Genomic DNA, 19,733 nt, shown 5'->3' with positions numbered 1-19,733 from the left:
TACTCATAAAGAGAGACACTCATTCACTATTTCCTCTTGGGAAGATTAGGTTCAAAGGAATGTAACAGATTGCCCTCTTCCTTTTTTTTTTCCTCTGTAGTTAAGTCCTTCAGGAAAAAGCCTCAATTAATAATTAAGAACACCAAGCATTTCTCTGTGAAGGAGAAATAATATTTAATAGCTTACACAAGTAAACAAAACTGTGGCTTTCCCCACTCTATCCACAAGTCCCTGATGTTACTCCTACTTGGAGCCAGACTTGAGTGTTGATTCATTGAGCATATAGCTTGTGTAAGCCTTGTGTTCCCATAACTCTTCAGATTTTCATACTTAAAATTTACCAGTTTTCTTCAAAATGCTTTCATGTTGGCAGAAATAATCCCAAGAATATCACGTTGTTCTTTTTCCAATAACTTAGGAAACACTAGAGGTCAGTCATCTACAACACTAGCTAATCATCTTCTTTTCGAGTTTATCTCTTCAAAATGATCTATTCGCAGACACTGGCATTGCCTCATCACAGAAATCACTGTTAACACTGTGCTTTATAACACAACATAAGCTGCAGTTCTACATGCGCTCAGAAAAAGATTATATGATTTTTCAGCTGGAAAATGAACATAGCGCATTTCTTACTCTATAATTTCATAGCAGGTATCTCTGTTGAGCTGATCCTAACCAAAAATAGTTCAAATTGATCTGAAGTTACTTACCAAAGATACCACATTTTATGGAATCTGCTGATCAGTTTGACTTATTTTCAAAATGAGATTGGATCATTTATATCTAATAAGTCTGTTAAGAAATAAAATAATGGAACTTCTGAGACTATTTTGCCAGTACTTTCTATTGAATAAAAATATCTCCTTTTAATTTGATGTAAATAAAAAAAGGTTAGAGTCAACATAGATATCTATAATAAAACATATCAACAATAGATAGTAAGCTACCAGTTTACATAAGTTAATTGACATAATGCATAGAATTATATATACAGATATTATTAATATCAACATTCAGTGGTATTACCAGAAACATTATTCTCTAATTTTAATACACAAACTTTTCTACATAAATAGAAAATAATACAAGCCATTTAAAAAGTTTTGATACCTTACCTCAGAAATAAAAGCACCAATGTGTTTTACATGGTTTAGCATAGGCGTGTCAGTCACAAACGTACACTTGCCTTTAGACTTTTTATACTCTTCTTTATAATGGATCTGAAAGAGAGAACATTTTACATAAGAGAAAGAAAACAACTCTAATGCTCCCTTTTTAAACAGAAGAATTAACTTGCACAAGTCTATTTTCTGAAATAAATACTCCAATGTGGAATGATGCTCAAAACAAGCCAAATCAAATAAACCGATATCCAGCCCAGAACAACAAAGGGGATGAGGCAGGGTAAGAAAAAGGCTGCTCTTTACATAAGTAAGGGTACAGTTACCGTCAAGGATCTTGCGTGTTGGACCCACACTGACTGTGGGTCCTATTTGTCCAGCTTCTTCAGCATAATTAAGAAACATCGGTACCATGTATAAAATAGCTAACTCATAAGAACCTATTGTATAACACAGGGAACTCTGCTCAGTGCTCTGTGGTGGCCTAAATGGGAAGGAAATCCAAAAAAGAGGGGATATATGTATACATACAGCTGATTCATTTTGCTGTACAGTAGAGACTAACACAATATTGTAAAGCAATTATACATCAACAAAAATTAATTAAAAATAATTTTTTTCTTTATTTTAAAAAGAAGCATTGCATAGGCTTCCCAGGTGGCTCACTGGTAAGGTAAGAATATTGGAGTGGGTAGCCACTTCCTTCTCCAGATTTTTCCAATCCATGGGAAATCCCATGGACAAAGGAGCCTGGTGGGCTACGGTCCACAGAGTTGTAAAGAGTTGGACACAACTTAGCAACTAAACAACAACGAAGTATTGCATGCATACTCAGCACACTCCTTTATCACTTGATTTCTTCAAACCATGCTAAGATTTCTCAATAAATAAATCTGGTTCTGTGCTAAGCATGGCCTTTCTCAAGATAACTTGAATACTTAGAACTAATACACAAGTTTGAGGGAATACATACAGCAGATGTATATAAAATAGGTATTTCCAATTTACACATTTTCTGTGTAGCTATGTCATACCACACACACAAACTTTAACTCACATCTTAAAAAAAATTCTCCATTTCACTCATACAATTGTCCTAATTTATTGTTACTTTAAGCCACAGACCCTAACAGGTAAGCCTATGGTCAAGCAGAAACACAGTTGCCTATCTCTGGGTTTAAAGTTAGGAGTCATCAGGACAGATGTGACCAATTAAGAAGAGGACGAAATTAAACAAATGGAGATTACTGTTAGCATCATTACCTAGACATGCTGGATTAGAGGAGGGGGCATAAATTGTGGCCACAGTGGGATTCTGGTCACTAATTAATTACGCTCAAATCAAAGGTTGACTATCCAATTTATGAGAACCCATAGGCCTCCCCAACCTCCTCCACTCCCCCAAGCATAGAACCCACCGAGAAAGCCTGTCACCTGTGGAGATCACTGCAGAATGCCCCCTTGTGGTGGCAGGCAGGCAAATGGGACAGAGTCCAGAAAGGCTTAGCTGAGCAATCCTCATTTTCTCTTTCCATTTCACTAGTGAGAGGAATCACTCTCTCTCCCCTCAGGAGAGGCCAGGATTACTCTGCGAGAAGATCCCGCATGGGCAGATAAGTCAAAAAGAAGTCAGGAACTATAGAGAGGGATCTGAAATGTAATCCCACTGCCACACTAATTGCCATCCAGTCTGAAAACTGGGCAGGCAAAACCTATGACTGTTTGAGAGGATGAAGGTAATTTGCTGAAAGTTGTATCACCCTGTAATAAAGTCATGTTTATCTACCCAAGACTGTAAATACTTAGACTGAAAAAAATGTCATAGTTCAGATGATTAAATTACATGGCCTCCCTAATTACAGCCTAAAAGTGAAGTTTAACGGTATACACTACCTGGTTCTTAAAGAACATGACTAATGTTGATGTTACACTTTAACATGACATAGAGATTTTACCATATTTGAACAGACCTAAGGGGCATTATTTGACCTGAGGTGTAACCAGCCACAAACATATTGAGTAACGTTATTTTAAATGCCGTATTTCACGGCGATGACTCAGATATTAGATGCTGACCACATTAAACATTTGCTTTATTCATGAAATCAACATTAGAACATATTTATCTTATCTAAGCACTAAATTGCCTTTTTTTTTTTCTTCTCAAAGATTAGCCATAATTTTAGGTCTCTGCAAATCACCGTCCTCAGTCACTAGTAATTAAACTGTTAATGGCACTATGATAAATAGTAGGCTATTTTGATCATAAGGAGAAAAAAAGTATCTCCGTTATATAATTAAGCGTGAGAGAAAATAAGCTATCATTAGGCTTAAGTTTGGCTCATTATTTTTATCTTTCGCCACCATCTCTTCCCTCTCCCATTCACATTCTTCACAGCAGTGGTATGTGCTGTGGCTACAGCCTCTGATAAGCTCTGATTTGAGCAGAATGTTCAGGACAGGAGCTAGGGATAAAGGCGAAGTGTTTATTTCCTCTGCTCTGCAGGCAAATAGTTCAGTTTTAAGTGTGCTCTCCATTCCTTTCTCTGGTCTTTATTTAAAAGATAAACACACACACATACATCTACTATATGCTTATTGTCACTCACATTGTATTTCTAATGAATTTTACAATATGAGAGACAGTAAGCATATGATCTTATATTTTTATATAAAGAATACCACGAATTAGTAGCTTTCATATACTAGGAGAATTGGAAAAAAAAGATGAAAGGGAACTACGTCGATGATTAATACTAAATCTTAGGTAAAATAAAAATCACTGAGTAGACAGTCAATTCCAAATCTAACAGATGGCCCCATCTATTGGATAGATTGCCTCTCCAAACCCTTTCTTTCCTAACAATAGCACTCAAGTGTATTTACGGGAGAAGATACGCCCCTACCACAGCCGCAAAGGACAAATTGCTCTGAGACAGGCATGGCTTTCTCATTCCCTTTGGCCAGCGATCGGTTGGGGAAGACAGGTGCCCAGCTCTGGCCATGAGATATTCTTGGAAGTCTCCCCAGCATTATTACTGGTAAAGCTCGTACAAGGGGAAAGACTTGCTGACACAGCCCATTGACACGTCCACCTTCTGTCTTCCCCAACCACAGGAAAACAGCAGGAACCAGGCCATCACGAGACAAGAAACCACCGTACCAATGATGGCAGAGCAGAAGGAAAGGAGCCTGAGAGACTGATAACATCAAGGCTGCAGCCCCTCCATCCAGGATTCATCTCAAAAAAATAGTCATCTATCTGTTAAGCCCCTGTGCTAGGATTTCCGTGTTCTGTGCAGCCATCTGCACTCACAACCAACACACAATCCAAAGTTGATGACTTAATGTCAATCAGATGCCCTAAATAATTTACTTTCTGCTGACCTCACCCATTAATCCCACCATGTCTCAACTACAGTTCGACTTAAATTAGTTGAGTGTGCTTCCTCTTTCTAGCCTAGTTTCTTTCACTTTAGTATGAGACCAGCTAATGGCCGAAAGCGGAAGACAGATGTAGAAATGTTAGAGGGTATTTCCTTTTACAAGCATTCTTAACCAGAAGGAGCTAGGAAGTCTTTTCACAAATGGAACCACATTGGCTAAATGCAATGAACCCTGGAAGACAGAGCTGCGGCTCCAGCACTGTGTGTTAACTGAGGCGCCCAGAGCCAAGGCTGCTCTCCCAGGTTTCTGAACACCATTGGAGCTTTCTCTGGAGGGGTAACCATGGAATCCCATGTTTTCAGCATCGGGAAGGGTGACCCACAATAAACAATGTTCACTTGCCTGGAAAATGTTCTTCCTGCTGCCACACAAATGAACACCCTAAAAAGGTTTGAATCAAAACACTGAGTCAGAGGCTTCTGGCAGATGCAGGCTCACTTGCTCTGCAGAGACTCTTTATCCTAATTTACAAGAAACATACAAAGGATCCCTTTTAACCTACTATTTTTTATGACCACCCTACAAAAGGCTCCCAGATCCATGATGCTGACTGCTCAGTGTAGTCAGTAGGTTTGATTTATTCAAGGAATTGATTAGATAGCTGAGTAACAGGACAAAATACCAAACAGAGGATATCTGGGGAAATAAAAAGCATTACATGGCTAAGAGAAAAATAAAAAAGGCTGCCTCAGAGAACCAGGTGTCTCTCAAGATTGGGAAGTGAGCTATGCAGAGGGAAGCCCCACAGTATGGGCAGAGCATATGCAAAGCAGAAATTAGGCAAGGCAAAAAAAAAAAAAAATTAAAAAAAATTTTTTTTTAAATGCCTCATCCTGATCCCCAAAATGAAGCCATCTGATCTGAAAAACAGACATTTCTTTCTATGGAGAATTCTAAACAGTGCAAGCCTTCCAGGACTTATCACTAGGCCATTCTTACTTAACATTTTAATGAATTATCTGGCAAGGGCATGATACAGCGAAGTCTGCAGGTCTGCTGATGACCTCGCGCTCTTTTGGAGAGGGAGATGGTAAACTGAAAGAGACGAACTGCAGAAGCTCTCAAAGGGCTGTGCGAGAGGGTGGGCCACTACAGATTAGATCATCCCTAGCAAGGGAAAATCACTCGGACTATTAAAGGAGGATGGGCCCTACATGATCGGCTACAAGTCAGAAATTAGGACTGGAAATGGCTGAGGATGCTATCCTTACTGAGGCCGATCTAACAGCTTTCTGCAGGCCCCCTTAGTCCAAGAAACTGTAAATATCATCATAAAACAGGCAGGAAACAGCATGCTTCCCTACTCATAATCACAGCCATCCACATCTGGACCTCTGCGCACAGTTCTCGTTATTACATCCTGATAAAGACACATGAAACCTCAAAGAGGTCTGGAGAGGAATGATCAGAATGATAATGAAGGGGATGCAGAGAGACTGTGCCATGAAGAGAAATCCATGAAACCAACCTTCTCATCTGGAAAATGGAGCAGAGTCATGAGGGGCTACCAGCCAGGCTTTGGACTTGGCCAGATCTAAACCTAATTCTTGTCCCCATCCCTGACCAGTCGGTGGCCAAGGACAAGCTACTCAATGCCAGCTTTCACCACGTCTGAACTAAGGCTCACGGGGCCCACAGCACCAGCTCACTGTGGCATGACATACAGTATTGCATGTGGAGTGCCTGGCACACAACAGCAGAGAAAGGACATCGTGGTGGCCATGGTTTGGGAGTCAGATAGACCTTGTTCCAAATCCCAGGTCAGTGTCTCACTAGCTGTGTGATTTGATCAAGAAAATGTGAGCCTGGGACTTCCCTCGTGGTCCAGTGTTTAAGAATCAGCCTTGCAATGCAAGGGACACAGGTTCAATCCCTGGACAGGGAACTAAGACCCCACCTGCTATGGAGAAGCTAAGACTGCAGGCTGCAACCAGAGAGTCCATATGCTGCAATGAAAAATACCGCATGCTGCAACAAAGACATGATGCAGCTAAACAAATATAAATAAGGAAATGTGAGCCAGCTTCTTAAAGCTTCAAGATGTAGGACTCTACAAAGCTGGCAAACAGAAAACCAAATTCACATGGTGACAAGCTGCAAACAGATTGCCTTCAAACAAACAAAAAGGTTCAGGTAAACACATGGATTTCCCCCTTGGGATATAAAGGATTATAAAACAAGACTAAAGTCCTTGAAGGTTTGTCTTTAAGATTGAGACTGGGGCAAAGACTGGTGGACTAAATTAAATGTGAGCACGAACAGATGGACACTATCAGAGACATAATAAAGACTTGACTGGAACTCCAATCTAACTCAATTCATCCTTTCTATATTTGCTTTTAGCTCTGTATTGATGCAATTTCAAATATACATTTTAGACCACTATCTAGTCATGCCGACAACACAACAAAGAAAAGAATTTCAAATTTAAGTTAATCTGCTTCATATAAAACACTGATGACACCAAGTGTGAATGAACAAGTTATTACTTAATAATACTATTTAATTACATTTCTAAAAACAATAGAAATTTGATTCAGTTCAATCCCTGAAACTCTCCCAGAAAGGGTAAATTAAAATCTGATTTTAAAATGATTGTACAAACTCTTGATTCTTTTTTTTTTAAGAAACAAAGAAAGTAATTGTTCAGACTGTTGGTTGGTAAATATAAAAATTTCAAAAATTGAACCAGTATTTTAATAAGTATGGAATTCTCTTTGGAAACAAAATGTAAACATGTACACATATATAAACTAGGCCACAGTAATATGATCTAAATATTTAAGTAGAATGGGCTATGCAATATAAACCTATAATAAACAGAAATTACTCTCATGTATTTGACTTCACCTACATGAGAGGAAAATAACATGGCTTTTGCTTTGTCAAAACAGTAAAGGCCATCGCCCCTCACTACAAGATTGGTTTTGAAGTCACTGAGAAATGTTCTTATCACCTACTAACTAAAGCTGTCACTTTAATAGTTTATATAACTTGACTCAGCCACAAATACACCTCAAATAAAACAACACTGGAAGAGGTACTATCTCCAGAGCTCGGAACTTGAAGTTTTACACGGTCACATCGCTGATATTTGTGTAATACATAATAATAAAGCTAAGGTACACTTTGCATGAAAGCTACAGGACAGATAACATGGCAGACTGGCTAAGAGACAGGGCTTCATGTTCAAGTCCTGATCCCCACTACTTCACTGTGTGATCCGGGCAAATTACTTAACCTCTCGGACGGAGCCTTCTTGTCCTTCATCTCTAAAATGGGAACACAAGAGAGCCTACCTCACAAGCTGCATTAGCTGGCACTTAGTCCTCAATAAATCTTAGCTGTTGCTGCTTTTACTATCACCGTTGCTGCCGTTATCATTTCATTATTATTATAGCTTACAAAGAACTTTTACATATAGTAGCTTGTGACGAATATTAAGAAATGGCACAAAGAAACACATTGTCTTCCATACTTTTCACTCAAGAATTTCCAAGTTCTTATATTTAAGATGTATCTTTTATAAATAGCCTATAGTTGAATACCCAGCTTGATGTATTTTCACTTTTTATTGGATTATTTATTTTGATTACATTTAATGTGATAATGTGCTTATTGACATATTTGGATTAAAACCTACTATCCTCCAAAAAAATAATAAATAAATAAAATTTAATTACATTACATGTCAAGTATACAGGAAGGAGTCTGATTTCCACCATCCCGGCTCTTCTAACAAACCAGAAGGGAGCACAGAATCATATATAAAATGTGATCGGATGGATACAAAATTAATTTATAGAGACAATCGTTAATAACAGCTAGCATCTTGTTACTCACAATGTTCCAGACAATTTACTAAACACTTCAAATGTGTTATCATTTCTTAATCTTAGTATTCTACACGCTTCCCTTGAGGAACTTTGTCCTGCCAGCCTGTTCAGGGTTACTGTTAAACTACTCAAGCAGGCTATTTCAGAGAACACTGACTATATGGCCCAGGATTGATTTCCTCTGCAAATAAAAGTCTGTAAACTATTCTGATCATCTTGCTTAAGAACAACAACAGAAACAACCAGTTCTCTGCTCCCCTTTCTAGATAAGACAGGCACCTGCTCATGCCTCATGAGCCATCTTCCCTGTGTACAGCAATTCTCTTATAACTGTTCTAGTGAGGATCATCTAAATTCTCATCCCAAGAGAAGAACACATTTATTTCCCTTGCTTCTACCATCCTAGTTTGCGTATTTACTATAGATAAATAGTGGACAGAAATATACAGATTGTTGTTGTTTAGTCGCTAAATTGTGTCTGACTTTTTGTGACCCAAAAGACTGCAGCACACCAGGCTCCTCTGTCCTCCACTATCTCCCAGAGTTGACCCATATTACTTAATTCTGTAAACCCAGGATTCCCTCAATACACAACATAAACTGATCCCAGTTAACAAAAAAAGTCACAGCAACAATGCTCCTTTCACTAATAGCATCATCCACATCCAGTTCAGAGTTCTCAACATGCAGTTCAGTAAACTGTGAATCCTAAATTGCTAATAAATATCACACACACGTAGAAACGTTCATGTTTCTGGTCTGGGAAACTACTGGATTCATCAGATTCCATAAAAGCTACTCAAAATGCTAAAAACCATTCATTTAGATAGAGATCCTCTCAAAACAAATTACATCATTACACAAATTGTAAAAGGCTTTGTATTCTCAATGGAATATGTTCAGAAATCTGATGCTTTATGATTTCATGCCAGAGTGACAGTGAAGTTGAAGAAGGGACAAGATTCTGGCTTAAGAACATGGAGACATGTCCCCACAGAAATTCTCTGTCTAGGTGACCTTGGGAAAACCATCTAACATTTCTGGACTTAGTTCCATGATTTGGAAAATCACTGGGTTTTAAATAAATGAGTTCAGGGTTTTCTCCTCAGCTCTCTGATTCTACGATATAATCATGCCACATAGGCAAGGCAAAACAGATAAAAATTTTTAAGCCACTTACATCACTAATGAGTTCAGTGCACCTTCTGGCCAACTCCATACTCAGGTCTTCAATAACAGGCTTAAAGAATACCTGTCCAGGGAAAAAGGAAAGGAAACATTTTTCTCATCATCAACTTTAAGGAATGAACACCACACCTCAGCAGGCGCCTTCTCACCCACCTTGTCTTCTTCATTTTCTTCTTCCCCTGTTTTTTCTTCTTCAGTTTCATCTTTCACATCCTCAAATACAGGAACCCTCATTTTTACTCTTAATATATATATATATAAAATTCACAAGTGCAGCACCTTTTTATACACTGCAGCACCCTTGAGATCTTGGCATCTCTGTGTTCTGGCAGAAATGACCTTGCCCAGGCCTCCTCCCTATTTAGCTCACTCTTCACCCTCCTTATCACAGCTGCCTGTGAGTGGATAGAACCGGATCACTGAGGTTGGCAAGGACTAGCCTCATAAGAGGAAAGAATATTTTAATAGGCAAAATTCAAGTGAACTTTTCAAGTCAACATTCTTTAAACTGAGACAAGTTTATTAACATTTCATGAATTCAATTCATTCATAAAATAGTTTGAACAATATTTAGAGATTCTGGGAAAACCACTCAGCTATAACACTCAAGATAACACAGTGGAAAGCCTACTATCTCAAAGATTCCTCAACTCCATCTAAATAAAGCTTTCACTGGAATGTCAGACATACCCCAGAGTTGGTATGGTGAATCTGGATCGTTAAACTCATTTCATTAAGTTAAATTAAAATTTTTATGAGACATATATATACTTTTTCAGTCTAAAAAAATACTTGATATTAGCTGATTAAAGGCTAGTAATTTATCATGGAAAGCCCTTTGAACCACTTCGAAGAATCTATTCTGAGTTAATTATGGTTGTTAATCATACATTGCTATTGTATTATTTTAATTGTAAACATCATTAAACATGAGAAGCTATAGTTAACATAGGCTGATATATTATTTAAGAATTCTAGAAACATCATTATTTCAAAAAATAATAAGTACCCTCTTTCAATTCTGCCCATAGGGTCAATTTTTACACATTTCACTAGATATCTGTATATTTCTCAATGCGTAATACATGCTTGGAAAGGTTTAGAAGGATAAACTATAACAATATTTACAATGCAGTATGTATCACCAGTTATATAATTTAAAATGTATTTCTCAAAACAAACCCTTTAACGTCAACGAGGTAGTTCTAAGACTATACAGTTCAATTTATCGATTTGTTTTTTAAATCCTAGGATAAATTAATATTTATAAAGCCATAGCATATCCATGTGGGACATAATAAAAAGTACCTTGTGGTGAATAATGAAACAAATGATATAAAACACAACTTTAATCAAAAAATACATTCCAAGCAAAAAAGTATGATAATGTTTTCTCTTAATAGCATATCCAGTTGTTTGTTTTTTTCATTTTTGGAGTATAATTGCTTTACAATGTTGTGTTAGTATCATATTTAGTCTTAAATTTTTTAAATTGCCTTGGTCTTGCCTAAAAATTCTGAAAAGAAAAAAATTCTATACAATCATTGTGTATAGATGTCTCAAATTGTGCTGTATGAGGCTAAAATTCTGCAGAATACTCTGAAGGGGAAAAGGGGGTTTCTTAAACAAACATGTCTGGGGAAACCTGTGTACTAATCTATACCCCTGCCACTTAGAGATCCACAAGGCATAACGACACATTAGAAGCTCCCACACCACACCTTAGAAGACCCACAACCAAGAAAACTATTTAAGTTTGCTTAACCCAGCAATTCCCCAAAACGAAAGCCTATTCATCTAATCTAATCTATCTACTACCTGCTTACATACCTACCTACCTTTCTGTTCTTTTATTGACATTTGATACTGCAGAAAACTAACATTCTTCTGTGAAATATTACTTAGGAAAACACTGTTGTATTCTGAAAAAAATGGTTGTGTTCTATTAAGAGTTGATTGTTTTATGAAATGATTTTTAACGCAAACTTAGAGGCATTATATAACCTACGTACCAGCAAAATGACAAGAAGACATGCCCCAAGGGTTCTGAAACTGGAAACTTCAACTTTAAAATCATAGTAATGGGGACTTCCCTGGTGATCCAGTGGTTAAGACTCCATGCTCCAGTGTAAGGGTTGAAGGTTCAATCCCTGGTTAGGGAACTAAGACCCCAAATGTTGTATGGCGTGGTCAAGAAAATATAAAAAAATAAAAATAAAATCATAGTCATGTCAGGCCAGTGTAGAGAATTCTATGAGGAAATTCTCCATATGTTATATTTGTTCCATAAAAGAGAAGAATGTGTGGACTCTACTTGTTTCCCTCAAGCCTCTGCCAAAAGACTATCATAGTATTCCATAGAAACTATATTACATTATCTTTATTTGGAAATAGGAAAAGCATATTTTTTATAAGCTTTTCTTGCAAACTTCTAGAAGCATAGGAAGAAAATCTTGCCAAAGCTGCCTAAGAGGCATTGCCTGGCTAGTGTTTGAGGTGACAGTACTCACAAAGCTCACGGTGACGTCTCCTCTCTATGGTGAGTTACCTTGGTCAGACTTCAGTGGCTGCTCTTTTCTCATTTTCCATCATACAACAAATCCTCCACTGTGCTGGAAGAAAATAATCTGTTGAGATTATGCACAAAAGTTTGGAAATCAAAAACAAATGCCATATACAATGTGAACACAAATTTTCCACGTAAGGTTTTAAAATCAGAATTTTAAAACTATAAGAGTCCTTAAGAAGTCTATCCTGCTAAAGCCCTTTCTTTCATACAGAACAAAATTGATGTCAACAGAAATTAATTATTTGTCTTATTCACAAGGTTACCTAGTGGAGCATTAGGACCCAAATCTAACTAGAGCCCTACGTTTATTCATTCAAAGAAATGTGGTTATTCCAGGCACTGAATTTGATGTTAGATATGTAATGGTGAGTAAAATTTAATTTGTGCTAAAATGAGGTAGGAAAAAAATTTTTTTTAATCATTTAAGACTTGCTGTAGGAACTCCTTAATGGAATGTTTGGCAAGCTAGATACATTACTACTTTTGATTGAATGCATTTTTTTCCTTTTTACCTGTAGGTATAATATAAAATTCATGTAAAATTTTCTGTTAAACATTTTAAGCCCTGAATTTCATCACAGTAAAGGTCTCTTAATAGCTCCAAAATGGGACTTTGGGGATATAAAGGAAGTGTTCTTCGTAGATAGCTATCATGTTTCAAAATTCCCCAATTTTCTTTCTTTTTTTTTAAATCATGTTAAATGCTGTATTTTAATACATATTTTCACCTTAGGCTGAGCCAAAAGGGAATATCTGTATAGCTGTTAAGCCCTTTTACTTTCCAAGCATTTCATTTCTGTCATCTACCTTTTACTTTCCTACTCTCCCCATGCCCTGATTGAGGATGAGACCAAGGATGGGATCACATTATCTACTGCCAAACACCCCCTGAGATCCAGGTCCGGCTCTCCCACATCCTCTAGGGAAAATTATTTAATCCCACTCTGGCTCAAAGTCTCCATTATTAAGCAGAAAAACTGAATTGCCCAAAGTTAATAAATGGAAAGCACCTAAAAATAGGGAAGCCCCTTACAAACACAAGAGTTTTCAACTATCGAATAAAGGTACACAGTTCCAGGGAAAGAACTTGATATCGAAAGATCGTCTCATTTGAAAGAGTAAATTCTAAACCTTCAATATGTTTTTAAAGGCCAGGAAGTCTTCATGCAGCATAACAACCCAAAGACAAGAGCTAATTTATGTATTTGTAGTACAGAAGTCTTCCATATTTTTATAGTTTGATGTTTATGTTTAAGTAAATCTGTTTCTATAACAACTGACAGGTCCCAGGGGTAATTCAGGTCTCTGGAGACACAGACCCTGGCCAAGGAAGCAAGTCTACACCATCATCATGAGTCATGCAGTGTCTGACAGTCTTCTTGTTCTTAAGGTCACATACAATAAGAATCTCTTATTCAATCTCTTATTTTGAGAAGTGTTTCATATTTATTTCACTTTTTTTCTCCTTTCTGTTCTCTGCAGTGATGGAACATGTGGTTCTTCCCTAACATGGTGATGAGTGACTTGCAAATGAAATTCCATAATAAACAACTGAAATAGATTGAGATTCAGCTCTGTGTTGAGGGATATTTAGAGATAAACTGAGTATTTCCAGTTTAAAAATTAATTCAACATATCTTATTATAACATATTCCCCCTACATGGTAAATGAGAGAGAAGCTTGCCTGCCTTGGCAGTCTTTTCAAGTACTCATTTTGCCTTTTTTTTTTTTAAATGACTATCCCCAGAAGGTTCTTGCTTCTCAGTTGAATCCCTGATTATTTTACTTTTGCCTTATGTCTTTCTTCACCGTTTGGCATCTATCTAAAAGAGAACTTTACTAATAGATGAGGGGGAGAAATCGTTTCTTAAAACAAGAAATACAAGCTCTCTAGGGCAATTTGTCTTCTTTATATAAGAAAAGAGTCCTGCTTATTATTAGCCCAATCTATTTTTACAGTTAACACTCATTAAGTCTATCCTCTCCTTTTTAATGGCTATCTCATTACTGTTTGTTAATTAGAAATCTAAAGGATGCAAAGCAACTGAATAATTGTCACCATTACCAATTTTGCCATTAAAATAAGATTTTTTTAAAAACTTTATTTTATATAGGAGTATAACTGATTAATGGGGCTTCTCTGGTGGCTCAGTGGTAAAGAATGCTTCTGCCCATGCATGTTCAATCCCTGAGTTGGGAAGATGCCTTAGAGAAGGAAATGACAATCCACTCGAGTATTCTTGCCTGGAAAATCCATGGACAGAGGAGCCTGGTGGGCTACAGTCCATGGGGTCACAAAGAGTCGGACATGACTTAGCGACTAAATAGCAACAACAGTAACATAGCCGATAAACAACATTGTGATGGTTTCAGGGGCACAGCAGAGCGACTCGGACACGTCCTATCCATGCTGCCACATAACTGAGATCGACATGTGCACACTTCTATGTTTAAAATGGATAACCAACAAGGACCTACCGGATAGCACAGGGAACTCTGCTAAAGTAAGATTTAATAGTGTTTTTCTGTATTGAACTTCCTATTTTTACAAATACAGATCTTACTCACAAACGAAAGCCACACATCTACACTTGTGTTGGAGGAAGAGAAGAACAAGAAACCACAAATAATCTTTGGCACAACAATTTGCAGGTTGGGGATGGTTGGGATGCCAAAATTTTAAATATCTATTCTTCTAAGTATATTGACAAGAGGGGGAAAAAAGAGTCCTCATATTCAGAGTCTACATTAACATAAGTACCCAGTGAACCGAAAGAAGACTTCGGTTCAATTTGCTACTTACTTGAGTTATTTGTTCCAATTTAGTAACAACAAAGCCAAAACCATAAGCACTTCTGAAACCCTTCCCACCAAGAGAAGCCCAAGGTTTGAATGGTTTCTGTGCAGCTTGTGATCAGAACCAAAGTGTCAAGCAGGAAAAAAACAGCTTGAGTAATCTGAAAAAGTATGCCTTTCCTAGAGTTTTGTGTGAGAGGTGTCAGGGAAAAATGTGAAAGGCTTTGAAATTGGTGGAAAAAAAAAAATTACATCTTTTCTTATCTAGCATTACCTTCTGGTTAATCTGGCCTTTCACTATTTTTAAACTACTTACCCACACCATAAATTATTGAAAACTGATAACAATGGTAATGATGTTTTAGCCATACAAATGCAAATTAATTGTGTCCTGGGGAAGAGTAATTGATTATTGGCTTCTTGATAGATCCTTTTATAGCTATCTGTACACTCAATTCATCATTCCCCATTGCTCATTTATGTTTGGTTCTTCAAATTCACCTTTTAACCTATTGCAATATCTTTCTGGTGTCCTCAATTAACGAGTTAAAATCTTTGAAATGTGTTCATTTTATGTTTTATGAGAATCATGGTTTCACCTTTCCTTAAGAAAACCCTTTAACAGATGCAAATAATTTCATTTCTTCCCTTTGACATACAGTAAAAGTAAAAATTAAGAAAGTCATATTAGATAAAGCCATATTCTCTAAATTGTGAGCTATAGCTGTAAAATTTTTTGGTGTGTATGAAAATTAGCTTTTTGTTTTGTTTTGCTTTTTTAAAAAGGTCTGATCTCATTTGACTATTGGCAAATGCCACATGTGTGCTTGTATATATGTACATTCACACGCAACACACACACACATAACACACACATGCACTCAAGCAGAGTTAATTCATCACAGCTGCCAGTTTCCTCTTGAAACGCATACAAGGCTTCAATAAATGCAAAGACTTAATTACTTCTCACATCTGGAAAAACTTGAATATGAGAGTGGATTTATTGAAGAAGCTCTTTGCTTGGCTGTCAACACCATATCAAGAGCCAGAGTGTGGGCTTGATCAGTGTTGGCAATTCTTTAACCCTTCAGAGGTAGATGTCCTCCCAATTAATTCATAGCATGTCCTGCTTACATGATTTATGGATTTTATGAAAACACAGTAAATAATTTCCTAGTCATTTATGGAGAAAAGCTGTTTCTGTCATGTTTCCAGACGGGAAGAATCATACATTAAAACGTGGAAATAATGAGGAAGTCTTTATAGTCAAGGAAAAAGGGAAAGGCTTTGGAGTTGAAGCCATATTGAAAACAGTCATTGGAACAATCACTTGTGTAAACACATGTGAAACAATTCAGCCCTTTTTGGAGAAAGTATAACAATGTCTCTAAAATACAAGTAGGGAGTTACATGAGCTCAGAGCAAGAAGATCTAGCAGAAACCAAGTAATGGGCAGATCTCCCCCTAGAGAGAATACTTAAGCCAGAATTAGGCAAAGAAATGGGGTATATGGAAGACATCCAAAGAACATTTGCAGAGACCCAGAGATAAAGTTGGAGGAACCAAGATTTCAATGTCACTGGAGCATAAAATGGGGAGAGATGAGGGCAGCAGGGAGAACTCCATGTAGTATGTGTGTGGGAATCACTTACCTAACACAGTGATCCTAAGTAGGTCTGAGTCACAAACTTAAAATAACACATTTCCTGGTCAACTAATCGCAGAAACATCTTTACACCTACTTTACACCTTCATGTGCCTTGAATTTAATTTTTACCCCTTCATTTTATCACTGGCCAACTGAAATATTCCTCTTACCTGGACTTTATGAAGACTCATACTGAAAAAATTATCCCCAATTGTATGAAGAAAAATATGCAAGGGAAATACATTTGTATTATATATCCCCTCCAATTAAATGGAAATCATGTTAAATGTTGTTTATAAGTTTCACACTTCTACATTGCTATAATTACAATTTTATCATTAAAATGCACTTTTTTTTCTACTTTTTACTATACAAGCGTTATTGATACTTCTACTTGAACCTTAAGCATCCAATTACTGTACCTAATCTGGCTAAGTATTTCTATCCTGAAGTCATGATTTCATTATTGGTTAAGACCAGGAAAACACCACAACTGACCCTTACAGGTTTGTAACTTTTGAAGCACTAACTCCTGAGTTTTGTTCCAACTGTTTTCATGGAGTTTGCTTCATGTGTAACTCAAAATATAAGACACTGTCAAAATAAGACCATAATTAAAGTAAATGTATCATTAAGACAGCTATAAAGTTAGTGATGTTTAAAACAATTGGTACTTTTTAGTGAGAACTAGTTTAACATATATTGGTGTTAATTTCTCTCTGAGGACTTTATATTCTCTATGATTTAGTGTGTGCGTGTGTGTGTGTGTGTGTGTTCAACTTCATTCATTTCACAAATATTTCTTGTGTGCATTCTATGGGTCTGGCACGATTTTAACGTTCTCAGATAATGTTGGTGAATAACATCAACAAAAATCTCTACCACTTCCTATTTCAATTACATATTTGCTCAACATGTATGTAATGAGCATCTAAATACTTTGTAATACACCGTACTAGCTTTTGTATATATCTCCAGTATATTTCAGATACTGAATATACATGTGAAAATCAATATTCATTAGTATATTCAATTTAAAATACACCTTTTTAATACTATGATAAATGTGTTGGATTTTAAAAAGCTTCATTTTCTAACAATATTGTAAATCAACTATACTTAAATTTTTAAACAATAAAACTTTTAAAATGCAGCATGCTTTTAAAAGCTTTTTATCAATGTTCAAATAATTTTGTAGCTAACAATTTTTTATCATTTTGTACACTAGTTATATCTACAAGTGCTTTTCTCCATATACCTTTTTTTTCTTAAATTGTGTATGCAAGATTTTTCTTCATAACCCCAGTATGCTTGGCCTACTTTTGATTTGCTCATAAAGTGACTTTTCCCAGGCAAAGTCTATATATGTTGTTTTAACTCTTTCCAAAATCATTCTCTGGAGTATCTCTGTCCAGAATTGTAATGTGAGCCACATATGTAATTTTAAGTATTTTAGTTGCCACAAAAGAAACAGATTAAATTGACAAATGATATCTTTTCTATAACTCAATGTACCCAGAATTTTATCTTTGAACATATAATCAGTATAAAAAGTACTGTGATATTTTACCCTATTTATATTCTGAAATTCAGTGTGTTTCAATTCAGCACACCTCACTTCTGACGAGCCCTACCGGACAGTGGCTCCAAAGTGGACACCAGAGCTGTGCCATGATGCTATAAGACTGGAAATCACTAGCTATCTTTTTTTCATTTTTGATCATCTATACCTTGCCATTTAGTCACTCAGTCGTGTCTGGCTCTTTGTGACCCAATGGACTGTAGCCCACCGGGCTCCTCTATCCATGGGATTCTCCAGGCAACAATACTGGAGTGGGTTTCCATTTCCTTCTCCACATCTATACCTTAGATGTGAAAAAAAGTACATTTAAAATTAAACTTCTTAAGATGAGAATTTCAGAATCCTCATAAGCAAGCAATAAAAACTGCAATATATTTTAGTTTCCAGAACTATCCAAATCAGAGTTCTTTACATGGGAATGTATTTTATTAGAAGTTTAAATTGTTATTATAAATAAAGAATTAACTCTTTAAATTATGTTTTAATTAACTTCACCAAAGGTGTATTTTCAAAATGCTATCTTGTTTCATTAATGAGAATGACACACTTCAAAGTTCCAGCAGTTTGGGGGATAAATATTCACTCCTTAATATTTAATAAATAGATAATTATGTGAGTGAATAATAGATATTCACTCTCTCTTTCTCTATATAAATAACAAAAGCCCAAATGGGGAAATATCTCCATCAATACTCTCATTTTTTTTTAAACTCAAATTTTTAACTCACATCATGCAATTCAGGCCACAAATTCGCTCATCAATTTGGCCAGGTAAGTTCTTTTTAAACCATGTTGTAAAGCAGTGTCATAGTGAAGTATGAGATTTTAATAAAGAAGCTGATAGATCACTTAAACAACCTAAGTATTTTACTGAAGTTAGACTTTATATTAAAAACATGAATTTCTCAAATACTCAACAAAAAAGATCTGGAGCAATGAGGGGAAACACAACATCTCTTATTTCTGTTCCACAGAGGACCCAGCTTCTTTCCTTAATGGAGCCAGCGAAATGGATATTTTTAAACTGTTGAGTCTTTAATAATATCCAAATGCCATGAAGCACTTTGAATCAAAAATGCTGCTACATAAAATGCTATCCAAAGCCTAAAATTTCATTTGCATTATCCCTCATATAAACTGCTGAAAATTTTGGGGAAAAATGAACTTCATATAAAAATGGAGGGGGGTAGTCAAGAACTCTTAGAAGCCCCCTCTGCTGGTTCCTACCAGGATCTCTGATAGGACATGAAAGAGTAATAGCCATAAGCAAAGCACTGCATTACATATAGAATCCTACTTAATCCTCCCAATGTCCATTTCACAGATGAGACATTGAGATGAAGAATGAACCCACTTCAGTTCTCACAGTAAGAGATTCAAACCTATGTCTGCATTATTACTCAGACAGTATAAAACCTATTAGAACATAGAGCAATGAGAGAGCACTTACTGATTTCTTTTGGCAATATTATTTTCTATTTCCTTTTTCAATTTCCAACTTCAGAGGGATGGTCATTACCAATGGTTCTTGAAAAGAAGAGT

At 36.4% G+C, this 19,733-nt stretch overlaps 1 protein-coding gene across 9 annotated transcripts in view; it reads right to left on the bottom strand.

Annotated features, from left to right (window-relative positions):
• The window catches only part of NEBL (nebulette), a 378,828-nt gene that overhangs the window by 108,382 nt on the left and 250,713 nt on the right, over nucleotides 1-19,733 (bottom strand). For 4 of the 9 annotated variants that reach the window (XM_086334536.1, XM_086334539.1, XM_086334537.1 and 1 more), the window contains exons 1-3: nucleotides 9,749-9,854; nucleotides 9,588-9,659; nucleotides 1,119-1,223 (exon numbers count right to left, since the gene is read on the bottom strand). The exons of 2 other annotated variants lie outside the window; for them this stretch is intronic. In XM_086334536.1, coding sequence (XP_086190662.1) covers nucleotides 1,119-1,223; nucleotides 9,588-9,659; nucleotides 9,749-9,829 — 258 coding nt within the window. In that variant the 5' untranslated portion in view covers nucleotides 9,830-9,854. Of the gene's footprint in view, nucleotides 1-713; nucleotides 906-1,118; nucleotides 1,224-9,587; nucleotides 9,660-9,748; nucleotides 9,855-12,143; nucleotides 12,208-19,733 lie in introns of those variants that run through there. 3 more of the 9 variants (XM_086334538.1, XM_086334542.1, XM_086334541.1) reach the window with 3 other exon arrangements.

This window comes from Bos grunniens, chromosome 13, assembly GCF_055505025.1.
Source record: "Bos grunniens cultivar Pamir isolate PY7600 chromosome 13, Bosgru_T2T1.0, whole genome shotgun sequence".
In the NCBI taxonomy this organism is placed as follows: domain Eukaryota; kingdom Metazoa; phylum Chordata; class Mammalia; order Artiodactyla; family Bovidae; genus Bos; species Bos grunniens.
This window is presented reverse-complemented; position numbering and strand designations above follow the sequence as displayed.